At 36.3% G+C, this 18,674-nt stretch overlaps 1 protein-coding gene across 1 annotated transcript in view; it reads left to right on the top strand.

The window, feature by feature from the left end:
* The first annotated feature begins 371 nt into the window (after positions 1-371).
* Rngtt (RNA guanylyltransferase and 5'-phosphatase) overlaps positions 372-18,674 on the top strand; it is a 239,393-nt gene continuing 221,090 nt past the window's right edge. Inside the window, exons 1-4 of the mRNA XM_027928259.2 lie at positions 372-629; positions 10,792-10,901; positions 16,633-16,736; positions 16,840-16,928. Coding sequence (XP_027784060.1) covers positions 566-629; positions 10,792-10,901; positions 16,633-16,736; positions 16,840-16,928 — 367 coding nt within the window. The 5' untranslated portion in view covers positions 372-565. The remainder of the gene's footprint in view (positions 630-10,791; positions 10,902-16,632; positions 16,737-16,839; positions 16,929-18,674) is intronic.

Raw genomic sequence — 18,674 nt, forward strand, 5'->3', positions numbered from 1 at the left:
ATCTGGCAGGATGTCAAGCGGTAAAGCCACGCCTTTATCAAAGCGAGAGGCTAAGTCTGCGCGCGGAAAGATCCTTGGCTTCCTTCCACCTCGGGAAGCTTTTCTCGGTTCTAATGGGAAAAGGATAACGCCGCCCATAGCTCTGTATTACGACAGCAATTACGCACGCGCAAAGGCTGACAGGGAGAGGCGGAGCGCAGAGGCGCAGCGCAGAGGCGCGGGGGCGGGGAGAGGGAAGCCCAACCCTCCCATTCGCCGTGGCTTTAACTCCTTGCTGTCTCTCTGCCGAACTTCCTTTACTTCCCCTCTGACCTCGGAAAAAAGGGGGTGGAGCCTTAAGGGGCGGAAGTCGCGGTGTATTGTGGGTTCGCCTTAAGCAGTGGAGTTCATCCTGAATGAAAGTGACGTGCCGCCGCTGACGTTACCCGGTAGAAGCGGGCGGCATACGGGTTCCGGCCAGGATTCGGGTGCCTTGAACCTCCGGTGCGAACCTGACAGCGAGGAGACGGCGGCTGAGGCACAGGGGGCGTTGACGAAGGGGCGCGGCTTTGAGCGGCTCCACGACATGGCACACAACAAGATACCACCGCGGTGGCTGAACTGTCCGCGGCGCGGTCAGCCAGTGGCAGGTAACCTGGGAGCGGGTGTTCGAATCCCCACTTCCCCAAAGCCAGGGGTGGGCTTACTGAAGAACAAAGCTTTTGGTAGTGGTTCCGAGCCCGTTAGCGGTATTTCAAGACCGAGGAGTGCTTGATCGGGTGAAGCTTAGAGGATGAGAGGCAACGCGGACGGGAGGGAGATGGTCCGTGGATGGGGGCCACTTGTCACTCTTCCTGTAAGGCTAAGTATTGCGAACGGGTAGGTAAACAGGAGGCCCCTGTAGCAATAACTGAGGACCCAGGAATACAGAGGGCAGTACTTTAAAGCTTAGTCAGATGTTTGAGAAGGTTTAGGGGTTCAGTCTTCCCCTCGGAAGGAGAGGAGGCAAAGGAGAGATGAACGTGGGTCTTAAGATGAAGGGAAAGCCAAGAAGGAGAGAGGCGATTAGCAGTGCTATGGGTCCACATCAAGACTGGGAATCGGAAAGTTTTTTTTTTTTTTTTAATGACTGTTGTTGTGGACTTTTTATCTTTAAAGAGTTTAGCATGCAAACTTCAGAGTGTACAGTTTGATAGATTTTGGCTACACACATACACACCCCTTATCCTATCACCTTGCTAAACCAGAACTCCTGAGATAGAGTTCACTGAAATAAAAGGGTTTATTAAGCCATATAGGTGCTAGTCCAAAACAAAACAAAACAACAACAAAAAACTACAGCCTCTGAACAAGGCTCCACAATTCCCAGTAGCAATACTAGTGAGCAGCTGGAACGATGTCGGTGTAACTTAGGAACCAAGAGGCGTTTTTATAATAAAAAATGAGGAAGGAATACATGAATTATTCAAATGGAATTTATATTGGCTGTAGGTAAGCCCGACTTGATAATGAAAGCAGGGTTAAGTTTTAGGTTAGGAGGACGGTCCATAAGGAGTATTCCTTGCTTTTGGATTAGTTGAGGTAAACAATTTTAAAATTATTTTGTTAACAGTTTCAACAACTTGGAGTTTGGGTCAAGATTTCAACGGTACATTTAGAAAGGTGAACAGTTTTTGTTATTGTGTTTTGGGCTGCAGTGGTTAACTGATTAATTTCCTTAATCTCTTTCTCCATCTTTTTTTTTTTTTTTGGTACTGGGAATTGAACTCAGGGGTGCTTAACCACTGAGCTATATCCCCAGGCCCTTTTTTTTTTTTAAAATATTTTATTTAGAGACAGGGTCTCACTGAGTTACTAGTGTCTTGATAAGTTGCTGAGGCTGGCTTTGAACTTGCCATCCTCCTAGCTCCGCCTCCTGAATTGCTGGAATTACAGGCATGCAGCACCACGCTCAGCTTCTTCCTCTGTCTTCAGGCCCTTATAATTAAATTTAGGACCCCTGGAATTTTTCTCTTATCATCCCTCTAAGTATCCTACTGCCCATTTGTAATTTCTTTCTTCTCATTGATCTGCTTTTTGTTACTATAGATTAGTTTGCATTTTCTAGAATTTTAAAATAAATAGTAACACATGTATTTGTTTTGGAGGTGTGTTTGCCATTTTTTCCCCCTCTTCAGTACTGGGGATTGAATCCAGGGCTTCACACAAACTAGGCAAGGGGTGTACTGCTGAGCTACATCCCCAGCCTTTTTATTTTTTGAGACATTTTGGCTATTTGCCCATGCTGGTCTTGAACTTTTTTTTTTTTTTTTTTAATATTTTTTTAGTTGTAGACAGACATAATACCTTTATTTTATTTATTTGTTTTTATGTGGTGCTGAGGATCTAATCCAGTGCCTCAGAGATGTTAGGCAAATGCTCTACCATCTGAGCTACAACCTCAGCCCTGTTCTTCAACTTTTGGTCCTCCTGCCTCAATATCCTGAGTAACTGGGATTATAGGCGTGTGCTGTTGTGCCAGGCTGTCTGGCTTCTTTTAGTCCACATAATTATTTTGAGACTCATCTAGATTTTTGCATGTGGTAGTTCATTCCTCTTTATTGCCAAGTAGTATTCCCATTGTTATAAGTACACCATAATGTGTTTATCCATTCATCTGTTGACAGTCATTTTGGTTGTTGCCAGCTTTTGTTACTATACATAAATCTTGATATGAATATTTGTGTACAATTCTTTGTATGGATAGATATGTGCTTTCATTTGTGTAAATCTGTAAGGAATGATTGAATTATAAAGTATGTGTATGTTTGTTTTAAAGAAACTGCCAACCTCTTTTCCAAAGTGGTGACTATTTTTTAAAATATATATTTTTTTAAATTTATTTTTTATTCTAATTTGTTATACATGACAGCAAAGTGGTAACTTTTTATAGTCCCACTGTCAGTGTGTGAGAATGGCATTTGTTCTATATCCTCTGCAACGCTTGTTATGGTTAGTCTTTGATTTCAGCCATTGTAGTGGATGTGTAGTAGTATTGTAGTTCAGTAGTGAGTGTCTTTTCATTTACTTCTTGGTCATTCATGTATTTTTTGTAAAGTTGTCTGAAAACGTTTTGTTAAGTTGTTAGGGTCTCACTAATTTGCTTAGGGCCTTGCTAAATTGCTGAGGCTGGCTTTGAACTTCCTATTCTCCTGCCTCAGCCTCCCCAGCCACCGGGATTAGAGGTGTACATCACTATGCCCGGCTCTTCTTTGCTGATTTTTAAATCAAATTTGTTTTATTGGGGTGTTAAAATTCCTTATATTATAAATACAAGTCCTTTGTTGAATACATGCTTTTGCAAATATTTTTTCCAGTCTGTAGTTTGCCTTTTCATTCTTTTAATAGTTTCATTTGAAGAGTAAAAGTTCATATTTTAACTAACTTGCTTTTTCTAGAAGGTAGTTTTAAAACAAAAATTAAAGGATTTTATAGTAAGCCACGAATACTTACTAATTATGTAGTTATTTACATATGTTTGTCTAATTACTTATATATTTTTTCGCAGTGCTGGGGATTGTACTAGAGCCTTGCACATGCAAGGCAAATTCTCTACCACTGAGCTACATTCCCAGTCCCATCTAATTATTTAAAATTATTCAAAGAGGATATTCTGTAGTTACTTTTTGCTCAAACTTTCTGATTCTTTCAGTTTGTTAGCTTTCCTTCACATTTTATATGAAATCCTCAGTAAAGATAAACAATGGACAAAAGTGATATTGAAAGAGAATATAAACAAGTCAATGTGAGAATCTTTAAGAAACATGAAATGATTTTTTTTAATGTTCTAACCATTCTTACGTGCATTTTCAATTGTGATGAAAACAGTTCTGCTTGATAAACATTGTATTTTCTTCAAGGAAATTGATCACTTTGTCATTCTTTACATTTTTCTTCGTAGGCCCACTTTCCAGTTATTTTCACCTTATTTCTTGCAGTCTCTAACAGTACATAATCCTTTCTTTCTAAGTGTATTTTTAGTATGGAATTATGAAATAAACTTTAACTTGAGATCTGGCTTTCTCAGCTTATGCAGGTTTCCTGGATCCCTTATTTACAGTTATCTGCTGCACTCTCCTTATAAGGAGTCCATTGAGGACAAAAGATAGTGTACAAATAGCAGTTGTTCTTTACCCCAGCATACCGACGGCTCTACTTTATAGGAATGTAAATGTCTCTATGTGGAGGGAAAGTGGAGGGAGTGAGGAAAGAGGATTCTGGTTAGACTGTGGGCTATCTTGGACCGAATACGAAAGCTAAATTAGGCATTATTATGGAAAAGTAAGTTATTACACTTAAGTGAATTGGAGGTGAGGAAGGTAGGGGTATGTGTATTCTTTTTTTTTTTTTTTTTTTGTGGTGCTGGGGATCTAACCCAGGGCCTTGTGCATGTGAGGCAAGCACTCTACTGACTGATCTATATCCCCAATCTTGTGTATTCATTTTCAAAAAAACAATTTGTGAAAAGAGTTAGAAATGAAGTTGGAGGATGATAAAAGAGAGTTTAGGGCTTATTTAATTGCTGGTGGGAATGAACCAACAAATGTCCAAGATGCTGAAGATGTTTTGGGTGAGGGGAGAAAGGAAGAGCTGATTAATGGTCCTTGAATAGCAAGATGGAAGAGAATCTACAGCAGAAGGGAGGGGAATGGTTTTTAATTGGAAGAGGAAAAGGATGGGGTCATATACAGACAGGTTTCTAGATTAACTGCAAAGGTGAAGTAAAATTCTGCCTGATAGTAGAGAGCCATTGTTGAATAGCAGTTATATGCATGGATTTTAGTTCCAAATCTTGGTTTTAGTCACTGTTTTGTTATACTAAAAGCAGGCATTGTGGTGTCTCACCTGATTTCCTTAGCTCTTGTGAAGGTAGTTTGGTGCATTAATCTGTTCAGTTTTGGAGAACATCAGTAGAGGATCTTACTCAGCACATCTTGCTCTATCTCTGAATCATTGTTCTACCACTTATTAATAGTGTGGCACCTGGCAGTTTAAATTGTCTTTTTGACCTTATTTCTCTTATCTAAAATGGGGCTACTATTTGTACTTACTGTTAGAAGTAAATAAATCATGTAAAAATGTATTAAACAGCATTGACATGTGGCAAACATTACATAAAGTCTTTTTTACTGTGGCTTCTATTTCTTTTTAGTGAGGTATATAGTTATTGCTTTAAAAGAAGTAGGGAAGTATTCATGATGGCCTAAAAGAAAATAAAAAACAACAACAACCTAGGAATAAATCTAACCAAGGAGGTGAAAGATCTCTGCATTGAGGTACTGAAGAAAGAAATTAAAGAAAAAATTAGAAGATGGAAAGATCTACCATGTTCATGGATAGGCAGAATTAATGTTGTTAAAATGGCCATACTGCCAAAAGCAATACATAGATTTAATGCAATCCCTGTCAAACTACCAATGATGTTCTTCATGAAATTAGCAAAAAAGCAATCCTAAAATTCATATGGAACAATAAAAGATCCAGAATAGACGGAGCAATTCTAAGCTATAAAAGTGATACTGGAGGCATCAAAATACCCGACTTCAAATTATACTGCAGAGCTTTAGTAGCAGAAACTACATGGTACTAGCATAAAAACATACACATAGACCAATGAAACAAAATAGATTGCAGTGAGGGTAGGTGTGATGCTTGACAAAGGTACCAAAAAACATTTTGGAGAAAAGATAAATGGTGTTGGGAAATCTGATTAGCTACATATAGAAGAATGAAACTGGATCAATATCTTTCACCATGCACAAAAGTCAATTCAAAATGGGTCAAAGACTTATGAATTAGACCAGAAACTTGGCAACTGCTAGAGGAAAATGAAGGGTAAACACCCTAGCATATTATAGATGCAGGCAACAATTTCCTCAAGTAAGACCCCTAAAGCTCAGGAAACAATACCAAGGATTCACAAATGGGATGGCATCATTAAAAAATTCTGTACAGCAAAGGAAACAATTGAAAATGTGAAGGGAGAATCTACAGAATGGGAGGAAATCTTTGCTAGCTACGCTTCTGACAGAGGATTAATATACAAACTATATAATGGAATTCTAAAAACTTACCCCAAACCCAAATAACTCAATAAATGGGCGAATCACTAGACAGACTCTTAAAAGAGTCTGGTGTGGTGGGGCATGCCTGTAATCTCACCAGTTTAAGAGGCTGAGGCACAAAGAATTGAAGTTCTAAGCCTGCTTCAGCAACTTAATGAGACCCTGTCTCAAAATTAAAAAAAAAAAAAAGACTCTGTTTCAGTGGTTAAGTGCCACTGGGTTCACTCACTGGTACAAACAGAAACAAAACAACACAACAACAAAAAAAAACCTCCATAAAATATGGCCAACAAATATGAAAAATGTTGAACATTACTAGTAGTTAGGGAAATGCAAGTCAAAACTGCACAGAGATTTCATCTCTAGTTAGAATGGAAAAGCCATCAAGAATACAAATGATAATAAATTCTGGAGAGGATGTGGTGGGAAAAAAGTACACTTTTACATTCTTGGTGGGATTGTAAATTAGTAGAGCCACTATGGAAATCAGTTTGGAGATCTTCAATCCTAGGACTACAAATGCCCCAGCATGTTTTCCAATCCCCCCAAAAGAACTTAGAGGACTGAACAGAGAGGTTTTGTTTTATTTTGTTTTTGGGTACCAGGAATTGGACTCAGGGGCACTTAACCACTGAGCCACATCCCTAGCCCTTTTTGTTGTTTTGAGACAGGGTCTCACTAAATTTTTTAGGGCCTCTCTAAGTTGTTGAAGCAGGCCTGGAACTTGGCAATCCTTTTGCCTCAGCCTTCCTAGCTACTGGGATTACAGTCATGGGCTTCCATGCCCAGCAATGGAGAGGTTTTGAACATTTTATTATTTATTCCTTGGTTGTGGAGGGTCACGCTGTACCATTGCCTGCAAGTAGGGGGAATATATAGTATAGGTTGCATTCCCATTACGTAGGTGGATTTCTTCAGATGTTGTGGCCACACCTTTATTTTAAACCAGGGTCTCTCTCTTCAGATCCTCTCTTACCCATTGGTGATAAGGGAAGTGGCCCCTCTTCATTTCCCTCCTTACCCGATTCTTAGAATCCTTATTTTACTGCAAGCTTTCCTAGACACAGATTAGTGTTTAACCTAGCAGGATGTTCCTCAAAAGACTAGAAATAGAACCACCATGTGACCTAGCTGTACCACTCTTATTTATGCTAAAAATTAAAGTTGTCATACTGTAATGACATATGCATACCCATATTTATACCATCACAATCACAATAACTAAATTATAGAACCAGCCTAGATGTCCATCAATGGATAAAGAAAATGTGTTATATATACACAAAATGGAGTTTTATTCAGCCATAAAGAAGAATGAAACTATATCATTTTCAGGAAAATGGATCTAACTTGAGAGCGTTATGTTAAGTGAAATCAGCCAAACTCAGAAAGTCAAGGTTTGCGTGTTTTCTCTCATATATTGACCAAATTATGTTGTTATATGTGTGTACAAATATTTAACAACAAATTCTACTATTATATATAAATATATTGTACCAGTAAAACTATTGAAAAAAAACAAGGTGGGGAAGCTTGCTATATTATTAAGGAGGAAAAGGTATGATACAGTTATTTAACCTTGTAGTTAGTATGTGGTGGGATTGCATTTTGGATTGGTTATTATGATTTATAGTATCACTCATCATTTGTGCTGAGATTTCTCTAGAAAGTCTCAGCTGTGAGGTGTAGGCACACAGAAGTCAGTGATGGAGTTCATTGACTGAGTCATGGGGGCAGAGTAAGGAGTTAAGGGTATTTACAGGGAACTGAAAATATCAGGTATGGACTCATACATGGGATAAGAAGAAAAGTGAAGTCTAAAGGAGCTGGTGGAAATAGCATTAAACCTGTGAAGCAATAATGAAAAGGAAATAAGGTCTAAGTGGATGAATTTTTTAACATATTATTTATTAGTCTATCATTAATGGCGTATCTATTCCTAATCAAATTTAAATGATATGACGGCAGGCAATTTTCTGTTTTTCTTTTCACTAATGTATTTTACACACCTGGAACAAATCCTGTTACATAAAGGATACTTTTTTTTTTTAAAGAGAAAGAGAGAATTTTAATATTTATTTTTTAGTTTTCGGCGGACACAATATCTTCGTTTGTAACGTGGTGCTGAGGATCGAACCCGGGCTGCACGCATGCCAGGCGAGCGTGCTACCGCTTGAGCCACATCCCCAGCCCCCTAGAGGGTACTTATTGACTGTCTGTTAATGACTGTAATCCCAGCAGCTTGGGAAGCTGAGGCAGGAGAATTGCAAGTTCAAAGCCAGATTCAGCAATGGCAAGGTGCTAAGCAATTCAATGAGACACTGTCTATAAATAAAATACAAAGGATGGGCATGTGGCTCAGTAGTTGAATGCCCAAATTCAATCCCTGGTACCCCCCCCCCCCCCACCACCAAAACAAAGCAAAACCAAAAAACTAAAGCAAAACAAAAAATCAAATGATGTATAATTGTCTAGGTGAGATGACAGTGGAGTTGATGAGAAATGGTCACATTCTTGAAGTTGATCTGACAGATTTGCTGATGGATGGTTGGGGGTATGAGAGCACAGGAGTAGAGGATAACGCACAAAGTTTTGTCTTGTTATTAAAAGAATGATTGTACTATTGCTGAGATGGGGAAGACCATGAGAAAGAATAGGTTTTAGAATTTGAGTATTGAGAAATTATATTTGGATATCAAATCTGAAATGTTTGCTAAACTGACTAAATCAGATGGGCAGTTTGATATCTGAGTCTAGAATCAAGGGAGAGGTTTTGAGTGGAGATATAAATTTGTAATTCATCAGCACATTGATGGCTTTTAAAGCCATGAGACTAAGGCTGGGGGAATATAGCTCAGTTTAGAGCATTTGCCTATCATGCAAGAGGCCCTGGGTTCAGTCCTTAGGGCTGCCAAAACAAACAACAAACATACAAGCAAACAAACAAAACAACTCAAAAACCTCATGAGACTGGGTTAGACACCAAAGAATAGAAAGGTCAAGGACTAAGCCTGAGACAGAAAGCATAGAGGGGTTAGGGGTGGATATTGGACAGAGTGGCACGAGCTTGTAATCCCAGCAATTTGGGAGTCTGAGGTAGGAGGATCACAAGTTCCAGGCTAACTTCAGCAACTTAGCAAGGCCTTCAGCAATTTAATGAGACCCTTGTCTCAGAATAAAAAAATAAAAAAATAAAAAGGGTTGTTGCTCAGTGGAAGAGCACCGCCAGTACCACAACAAACAAAGAAACCAGAGGGAGATGTCAAGAAGATAAGGAGGAGCCAATAGAAGAGGCTGAGAAGGCAGGGCCATAGAGGTAGAAGGAAAATGAGGAAGACATATTCCCCTGGAATCTGAAGAAAGTGATTCAAGAACTCTTTAATCAAAAACTGATCAGTTGTTTTATATTGCTTAAAGCTTAAGTAGAGTGAGAACTGAGACTTGACCATTGGATTTAGCAATGTAGAGGTTTTTAAATGGTTTTGTAGAAAAGAAAATTAAAAAAAATCTTTTCATGAAATTTAGGTTTAAAGCTTCTGGATAGATGTTAAGATTTCACTTAGATATTATTTTTTTTTTCTTGATGGACCTTGATTTATATAATTTATTTATATGTGGTGCCGAGAATTGATCCCAGTGCACATGCTAGACGAGTGTTCTACCACTGAGCCACAACCTCAGCCCCTCACTTAGATATTATTTTTGGGTATTCTTTTTATTTTATTTTTTTAAAAATATTTTTATTAGTTATAGATGGACACAATGCCTTTATTTTATTTATTTTTTATGTGGTGTTGAGAATCGAACCCAGTGCCTCACACATGCTAGGCAAGTGCTCTACCACTGAGCCACAACCTGGGTATTATTTTTATTGAATTTTTGTTTGAAAATATAAGTCAGTTAAATAGGATATATATATATATATATATATATATATATATATATATATATATATATGTGTGTGTGTGTGTGTGTATATACATATATATTATATATATATGTATATATACACACACACACACACATACATAGAATTATACAAGGTGACTTCTATGCTTGTACTATGATAATGAAGAAAATAAAGGTCAATCTTTTTGCTGAGGTTATACTCACTTATAGTTCTTTGGAGAGCAATATTTGTTACCAACCTCTTACCACAATAGCATATCCTAGCATGATCTTTATCCTGAGATATAGGATAAAGTCCATAAGATAAAGAAACTTTCAGCCTCATATTAAGAGTCATGTGGTCAGGGAATTTAAAGAATTGATTTAATTTACTTCATCCTCAAATTTTCTAGTCTCATGTCTATTAAGAGTGGGTTTCCCCTACTCCTCACTGCAGTGCTAGAGATCAAACCCAGGACTTCATGCATGCTAGGCAAGAACTCTACCACTTAAGCAACATCCTGTCTTTGTAATGATGGTGGTTTAGCACGGAAGAGTATGGAAATTTGATTCACTGTTGATTTTTCTTTTGCTCTTACATAACTCTCAATTTCTAGAATTAATTTTTTCCTCAAAAATTCAAGGCAGCACTTTTTAAAAAGTATCATTTAGATTGAGAGTATTCATGAATAATTGTATTTACAGATTACTTTTCCATTTACCATGGTTTAAGAAGATGATTTGAGAATTCCTAATTATAGGGGTTTAGTCTGAAACATTATCATTAATGAAAGTTTTTACCCATCTTAATGTTGTTTAGGAAGATTTTTACCTCTGAAGACAATGTTGGGACCAAGATATGATAGTCAAGTTGCTGAAGAAAATCGATTCCATCCCAGTATGCTCTCAAATTATCTAAAGAGCCTAAAGGTAAGAAGCAAAACTTATTTTGCTACTGAATTAATATATTTTTATCCCTCTTTTGTTCTTTAGGTGGCTTTTTAAAAGCAAACGTTTTATTTTGAGGTGATCAATAGAGGAAGTTGCAAAAATTATGTATAGAAGTTCTGTGACTCCTCTTCCAGTTTCTCCTAATGGTGACATATAATGGTAGTATAATATCAAAAACAGGAAATTGACATTGGTACAGTATTATTTACAGATTTCATTTAGTTTTTATATACATTCATATGTTTGTATATGTACATGTGTATTATTCTATAAAATTTGATTCTCTATGTAAATTCTTGGTGATGGTTACAGAACTATTCCATCTCCACAGAGGAACTCCTTCATGTTACCTTTTTATAAAAGAAAAAAGTATCCTTTTATAGTCACATCCTCATCCTACCCCTATCCAGGTACATTGGCAGCTGCTAATCCATTCTCCGTCTCTGTAATTTTGTCACTTTGGGAATATTTCATAAATATTGTATAAAGGTATGTATGTAACCTTTTTTCGCTAGGAATAATCCTCTTAAGTTCTGTCCAAGTTGTTGCATGTATTAACAAAAAGTTTGTTCCTTTTCATTGTTGAGTAGTATTAAATTGTATGGATATACCACAGTTTAACTGTTGTCCTCCTGAAGAACATTTGGGTTGTTCCCAGTTGGGGGGATTGTGAATAAAGCTGCTATTGAGCTTTTTGTGTGAACCTAAGTATTAATTTTTCTGGGATAAATGCCTAAAAGTATGATTGCTGGGTCATAGGATAATGCATGTTTAGTTTTTTTTTTTTTTCTTTCTTTCTTTCTTTCTTTTTTTTTTTTTTTAAATTTTTAGTTGTAATCAGACACAACACCTTGATTTATTTGTATGTGGTGCTGATGATCGAACCCAGGGCCTCGAATGTGCTAGGCGAGCACTCTACCGCTGAGCCACAACCCCAGCCCTGCATGTTTAGTTTTACAAAACAGTACTAAACTGTTTTCCAGAGTGACTGTACCATTTAATGTGTACATCAGGTAGCTTTTTTTTTTGGGTACTGGGGATTGAACTCAGGGGCACTCAACCACTGAGCCACCTCCCCAACCCCATTTTGTATTTTATTTAGAGACAGGGTCACATTGAATTGCTTATTAGTACCTTGTTGCTGAGGCTGGCTTTGAACTCAAGATCCTCCTGTCTCAGCCTCCTGAGCCGTTGGGATTATAGGCATGTGCCATCTCACCCAGCATAGCTTTTGTTTTTTTAGAGTAAATGAAACTTTTTGTTTTTTCACATTATTCTTTCATAATACCAGTTGCATTAGTTTCTCAGGGCTGCCGTGACAAATTACCACAAACTAGGCAGCTTAAAGCAAAAGGTATTTAGTTTATCATAATTCTGGAAGCTAGAAGTTTGAAATTGAGGTGTTAGCAAGGTTGATTCCTTCTGGAGGGTTGGAGGGAGAATTTTTTCCATGCCTCTTCTAGCTTCTGGCAGTTATCTGCAGTCCTTGGTATTCCTTGGCTTGTACCTCTATCATTTTAATGTCTGTCTCTGTGATCATATAAGTTCACCTGAATGTCTCTGGGTTCCAATTTCCCACATATGTATATTTTCCATAGATATGTTTTTAGTTGTAGATGAACACAATGCCTTTATTTTATTTATTTATTTTTATGTGGTGCTGAGGCTAGAACCCAGTGCCTCACATGTGCTAGGCAACCGTCTACCACTGAGCTACAGCCCCAGTCCAGATTTCCCCCCTTTTTTTAAATAAGGTATTTGATTAGAGCCTACCCTATGATATCATCTTAACTTGGTAACTGCCAGTTGGTAACTGCCAACACCCAGTTACCCCATTTCCAAGTGGGTCATTCTCATGTACTGGGATTATGACTTCGACCACATCTTTTTATAGGACATGATTCAACCCTTAGCATCGTCTTTGTTACTATTATATTTTATACTCCTGGTAATCTTATTGCTGTATGCTATATTAGTACACTGAATGAATATTAATGTCTAGTATGTGCAATGCCCATATGGGATAGAAAAGTAACCACTTAGATTTTTGAAAACCTGTTATTCATCCCTTTCCTCAGGGTAAATTCGACTCATTTGTTTATATCTTTTATTTTTGATTACTTATATAGTTTCATTTTAATTTTCATTATTAATAATCATTATAAATCTTACCTAACGTTTTATGTAGTGTTAATATTTTAATATTTTCTAGGTAGTGTGCTAGGGCCTTGGGCTTACAAGCAGGTAACCTGGGTTTGCTGTTTAAAAGCTTTGTAAGCAAGTTACATGATCTCTTCATACTTCAGTTTCTGCATCTTTTAAAAAAATTGATACATGTAAATTACTGTAGAATAGTAATTGGCATAGAGTAAGAACTTCTTTTAAATCTTGTAACAGCTCTCTGAGGTAGACATTTCCTTATGAATTGGTATTATCTATTATGAAAATATGTGTATGTAATATGTGCATATATACACATAAACCATTCAAACATATTAACATAAACCATTATTTGCACAAACTTATCACACACCTATTGATACATATACATATACAGAGGTTTTGTGGGAGTTAAGGTATGTTAACAGTTTGTTTTGTTGGCTAAAATATTCCTGTGTAGTTAAACAGTTTACATTTTCCTGCCTGATTACCACATTTGTTTTTACTTTGAACCTGGTAACTGACAACTTGAGTTCTAAATCTAGCTCACTGAGAAGCTGTATTATGGTATGTAAATCTTTAAGTCTAGCAATATATAGTCTCCGAAGAAAGCAGTAGAGTTAACTATGGCTATGGTGGTACATGCCTGTAGTTTCCCTATGGTGGAGTTTGAGGCAGGAGGATCACTTAAGCCTAGGAGTTCAAAGCCAGCCTGGGCAACATAACAAACAAAACAAAACAAAAAACTCAACAACAACAACAACAACAACAAATATAGTTCATTATTAGAGCTGAGAGTATGCATTTTAGAAGTGTACATTTTTGTCTATTTTGTTATGTGTGGAATTTAAATGATTTTGCCATTTTTTTTCTCCTGTAACAATGGAGTCTAATCATTATGTAGACTAGTCTTTATTAGGCAAGTCCAATAATTGTTTCTCAATAAAAGCAGAATAAACAAAGAGAAAAGATAATTTAATAAGTGAAGATTATTTCTCTTGTCTTTTTTTTTTTTTTTTCCCTAGAGTATATGTCTAACAGAATTTAGAAGAGATGTGAATTAACTGTTCTTTTATTTGGGCTCAGTTCAGGCATGCATTTCTTAGATTGTCTTGCTAGGCTGGTTGTGATTATAGTTAAGAAATTTTCATACCACTGGTCCTTGAACACAAGTCAGCTATTTCAGATAGTGCTCAGCAGAAGAATTTATGAATTTTGTTCCAACCCAGAAATAAAAATTTGGTGTAAAAAATTTGTTGAGAGGTGAGATTAAATCTCCAATGAGATGCACAAATGAGGCTGTGTGTACTGTTATTGGTTATTTAAGGGATTTACAAGGGAATTTTAACTATATATACTTTATTACTATATACAGTTGTTTTAGAATTTAACTGCCTAAGATGTGATTCTACTCTGATTTTTAAACAGATAATATGTTCACTTGTTTCAAAATCCAAGTTTAAAAAGTTGAGATTGTGAAATCTCCCCTCTTTTGCTCTCTGTCTAGTCTCTCACTACAACTTCCATAGGTCCTAAGTTTTTAATGTATTCTTTCCTTATGCATATTTAAGCAACAGGAATAGAGATTATTATTTTTTTCCGCTTTAGACTCAAAGTAGCATACCGTATGTGTTGTTCTGAATCTTGCTTTTTTTGTTTTTGTTATAGGGACTTGCTGTGTTGCCTAGGTCGGTCTTGAATTGTGAGCTCAAGTGACCCTTGTCTTCAACTTTTTTAGTAGCTGGGACTAAAGTTGTATGCAACCATGCCTGAGTTTTAAACTTAATATATTTGAAAGATCTGCATATATTAATATACAACAAACATCCTTTTAAAAATAGTATTATATTATTCCTCTAAAGTATGTACCATAATTTAATTAGTCCCTTGCTGATTGATTTTCATGAATGGTTCCTTGATGGAGTGTGTTTGTGCTGGCATTTTAAGAGATTTATTGGCACTGGGTCTTTTTTACTATTTTGTGTGTCTTCATTGCCTTTTCTCTCTTCTCTCCTTCTGCTTCACTATAGTCTTCCTGGTCTTCTCCATATTCCTTGGCTTTTGTGTAAATGAGAGACAGTTCTATCATTTTGGGTGAGCTTTTATAGGAAATGCATTTTTTTAAAAAAGTATTTTTTAGTTGTAGATGGACACAATATCTTTATTTATTTGTTTATTTTTATGTGGTGCTGGGGATTGAACCCAGTGCCTCATGCGTGCTAGGGAAGTGCTCTACCACTGAGCTACAACCCCAGCCCAGGAAATGTATTTTTGTTGGTATTTGCTAAACTCTGCCTCTCCTGGGTCTGCTTATTTTTTCCTCCTTCTCATAAAGCTTCTGCAGTGCTCTTAATTTTTTTTTGGCAGATCTTAGACATTGTCTTGAATGTGTAGATTTTATGTGCCTTTTATATCCACTGAAAATGAGGCTTGGGTTTTATTTATTTATTTTTTGTTCTTTTTTTAAACTATTACTTTTTTTTTTTTTTTATTAATGATATCCAGGAAGGGAGGAGGGAAATTGTTTTCTTATACTTGCCTGAAAGTCTCTTTTTATTTAACCTTGCATCTTTTTGAAGAGTATAACTTTAGGATTTATAGTGTATTTTCAGAATATAGATAGAAAGGTTATTAATAGGGGAATGCACAAGCCATAAATATGGTATAAATGACTTGTCTAATATTTTATGTATGGGATATAGTATGGTATATTCAATAGATAGGAACAGAATGATTGGTGGTGGTTTCTTGGAATGCTGGGGTGACGTGTGCCTGGAGCTAGATCTGTGGCATATTTCAGACGAATGCTTTTCCTGCTCCAGTCTCTTGTCTAATAAATCACAGGTGCACAGATAGATGCAGAAAACTATGCCAGTCTTTTCTTTTCTTTTTTTTTTTTTTTTGTACCAGGGATTGAACTCAGGTGCACTCGACCACTGAGCCACATCCCCAGCCCTATTTTGTATTCTATTTAGAGACAAGGTCTCACTGAGTTGCTTAGCACCTCACTTTTTGCTGAGTTTGGCTTTGAACTCACAATCCTTCTGTCTCAGCCTCCCAAGCTGCTGGGATTACAGGTGTGTGCCACCACACCTGGTGCCAGTGTTTTCTTTTTTGGGTAAACTATTGTGGTGTTCAGAGTGGAGTCTGTTTAGCTTATGTTCCTCTACCTTCATTAGTTAGGGGTTAATTTATCTCATTGAGTGCCTGCTATGTTCTGTCTTGAAAAACACTTAGCCAAGTAGTACTATCAGTGTAAATTGTTCAGTGGCAGAGTGAACAAAAAGTCTCCCTCAATGTGGATGGATGAACTGTAGTACTGCCATTTAATCAACTTGTTTATTTATTTATTTATTTTTGTTACTGGGGATTGAACCTGGGGATGCTTAACCACAGAGCACATCCCCAGCCCTTTTTTATTTTTTATTTTAGTACAGGGTTGCTTTTTTTTTGAGACAGGTTGCTTAGGGCCTTGCTAAATTGCTTAGGGCCTGGCTAGCTAACTTGTTTTGGTTCAGTTACTAGTAAATCTGCTTTTTTGTTTTTTAAGGTTAAAATGGGCTTGTTGGTAGACCTGACAAATACTTCAAGATTCTATGACAGAAATGACATAGAAAAAGAAGGAATCAAATATATAAAACTTCAGTGTAAAGGGTAAGTTATGTTTTAAGAGTCTTTAAATTGAAACTTTTCATTGAAATTTGTAAATTGTTCTTTTCTAAAAAAAAAAAAAAATGTTTTCCCCTTGTATTATTAGACATGGTGAATGCCCTACGACTGAGAATACTGAGACTTTCATTCGTTTGTGTGAGCGGTTTAATGAAAGAAATCCACCTGAACTTATAGGTAACATTTGGCTTTACCACCATTGAATGTTTTATTTTGTATTTGCATTTCTGTTCTTTCTTTGCAAGTTGGTTAATATGGAAGTTGTTTTTCTCTTTTAAATAATCACCAAGTAGTGTTTATTAAAGTAAGAGACTGAGTTTTATAATAAATATATTTTCACAATTTTTGTGATTTCTAAGATAAAGCCCAAATTGTTCCCATTCAGGTATAATGTTAGAAAACCTCTATCTTAAACACTACATTTTTTTTTTGGTTTACATTTTGTACCGTTTGTATTTCTCTGAAGCTTGCTTTTTCATTCAGTATTACATTTCTAAGAGTGATGTAATTTATCTGTAGTAGTATTCAAACATACGAACGTACTACATTATATTCATTCCCCTGTGGATGGACAGTTTCTTGGGCAGAGATTGACTTGAGTGCTGTTCCATGCCAGCCATAGGCTCTTAGAACACATCAATGAAGAAAATGGAAAAAAATTTTCTGTTTTTGTGGAGCTTGAATTCTAGTGTGGAAGATCTAGATAATAAATTAGAAGATAGTACATAATTTCTAAAATTTACTTAACAGTTAATTAAAATGATATTTGAGTTATTTTCAAATTTTTCATTATTATAAAAATGTTGTTAGGAGTCATCTTTCTGAATTTTCAAAGTTTTGTTTTAACTTTAATTTTTTTTTTTTTTGCTTTTTGTGGTGTTTATATTATCATATGGTTTAAATTAAGAATCTAATTTAAATTTTTCTACATTACTAATCATTTGTTTTAGCAATTTTTTGAATCATTCTTTCTTTTCCTGATAGCTAGATGACATAAATGAACTTCTTACATGTACTATTTGAAAATTCTTTGAGTCATTTACTTTCTAATTTTTCTTTGGATATATTTGAAAATATTTTTATTGTCAAATATTTTTGACAATACTATTGTCAAATTTTATTGTTTTTTTTTTTTTTAAATTTTAGTTGTAGATGGACACAATACCTTTATTTTATTTATTTATTCCTATGTGGTGATGAGGATTGACCCCAGTGCCTCATATGTGTGAGGCAAGCACTGTGCCACTGAACCACATTCCCAGCCCCTGTTTTGATTTCTTTATTTGATTTTAAGTAGCTTATATTTTTCCTCATTTACAGAATAACTGAAAACCTGTTAGTAAGAAAGTTCAGGACACATGTGACACAAAAACTTTGCAATTTATAACCAGGGGTGTGACTTGTTTTCCTAAACCAGTAGTAATGAATTTAAAGGGGGACAGTTTTTTTTTTTGTAAGTACGGGGGATTGAACTCAGGGATGCTTTTTTTTTTTTTTTTTTTTTTAATTTTTTATTGTTGGCTGTTCAAAACATTACATAGTTCTTGATATATCATATTTCACAATTTGATTCAAGTGGGTTATGAGCTCCCATTTTTACCCCATATACAGATTGCAGAATCACATCAGTTACACATCCATTGATTTACATATTGCCATACTAGTGTCTGTTGTATTCTGCTGCCTTTCCTATCCTCTACTATCCCCCCTCCCCTCCCCTCCCCTCCCCTCTTCTCTCTCTGCCCCCTCTACTGACATTCGTTTGTCCCCCTTGTATTATTTTTCCCCTTCCCCTCACTTCCTCTTGTATGTACTTTTGTATAACTCTGAGGGTCTCCTTCCATTTCCATGCATTTTCCCTTCTCTCTCCCTTTCCCTCCCACCTCTCATCCCTGTTTAATGTTAATCTTCTTCTCATGCTCT

This window comes from Marmota flaviventris, chromosome 6 (genome assembly GCF_047511675.1).
Source record: "Marmota flaviventris isolate mMarFla1 chromosome 6, mMarFla1.hap1, whole genome shotgun sequence".
NCBI lineage: Eukaryota > Metazoa > Chordata > Mammalia > Rodentia > Sciuridae > Marmota > Marmota flaviventris.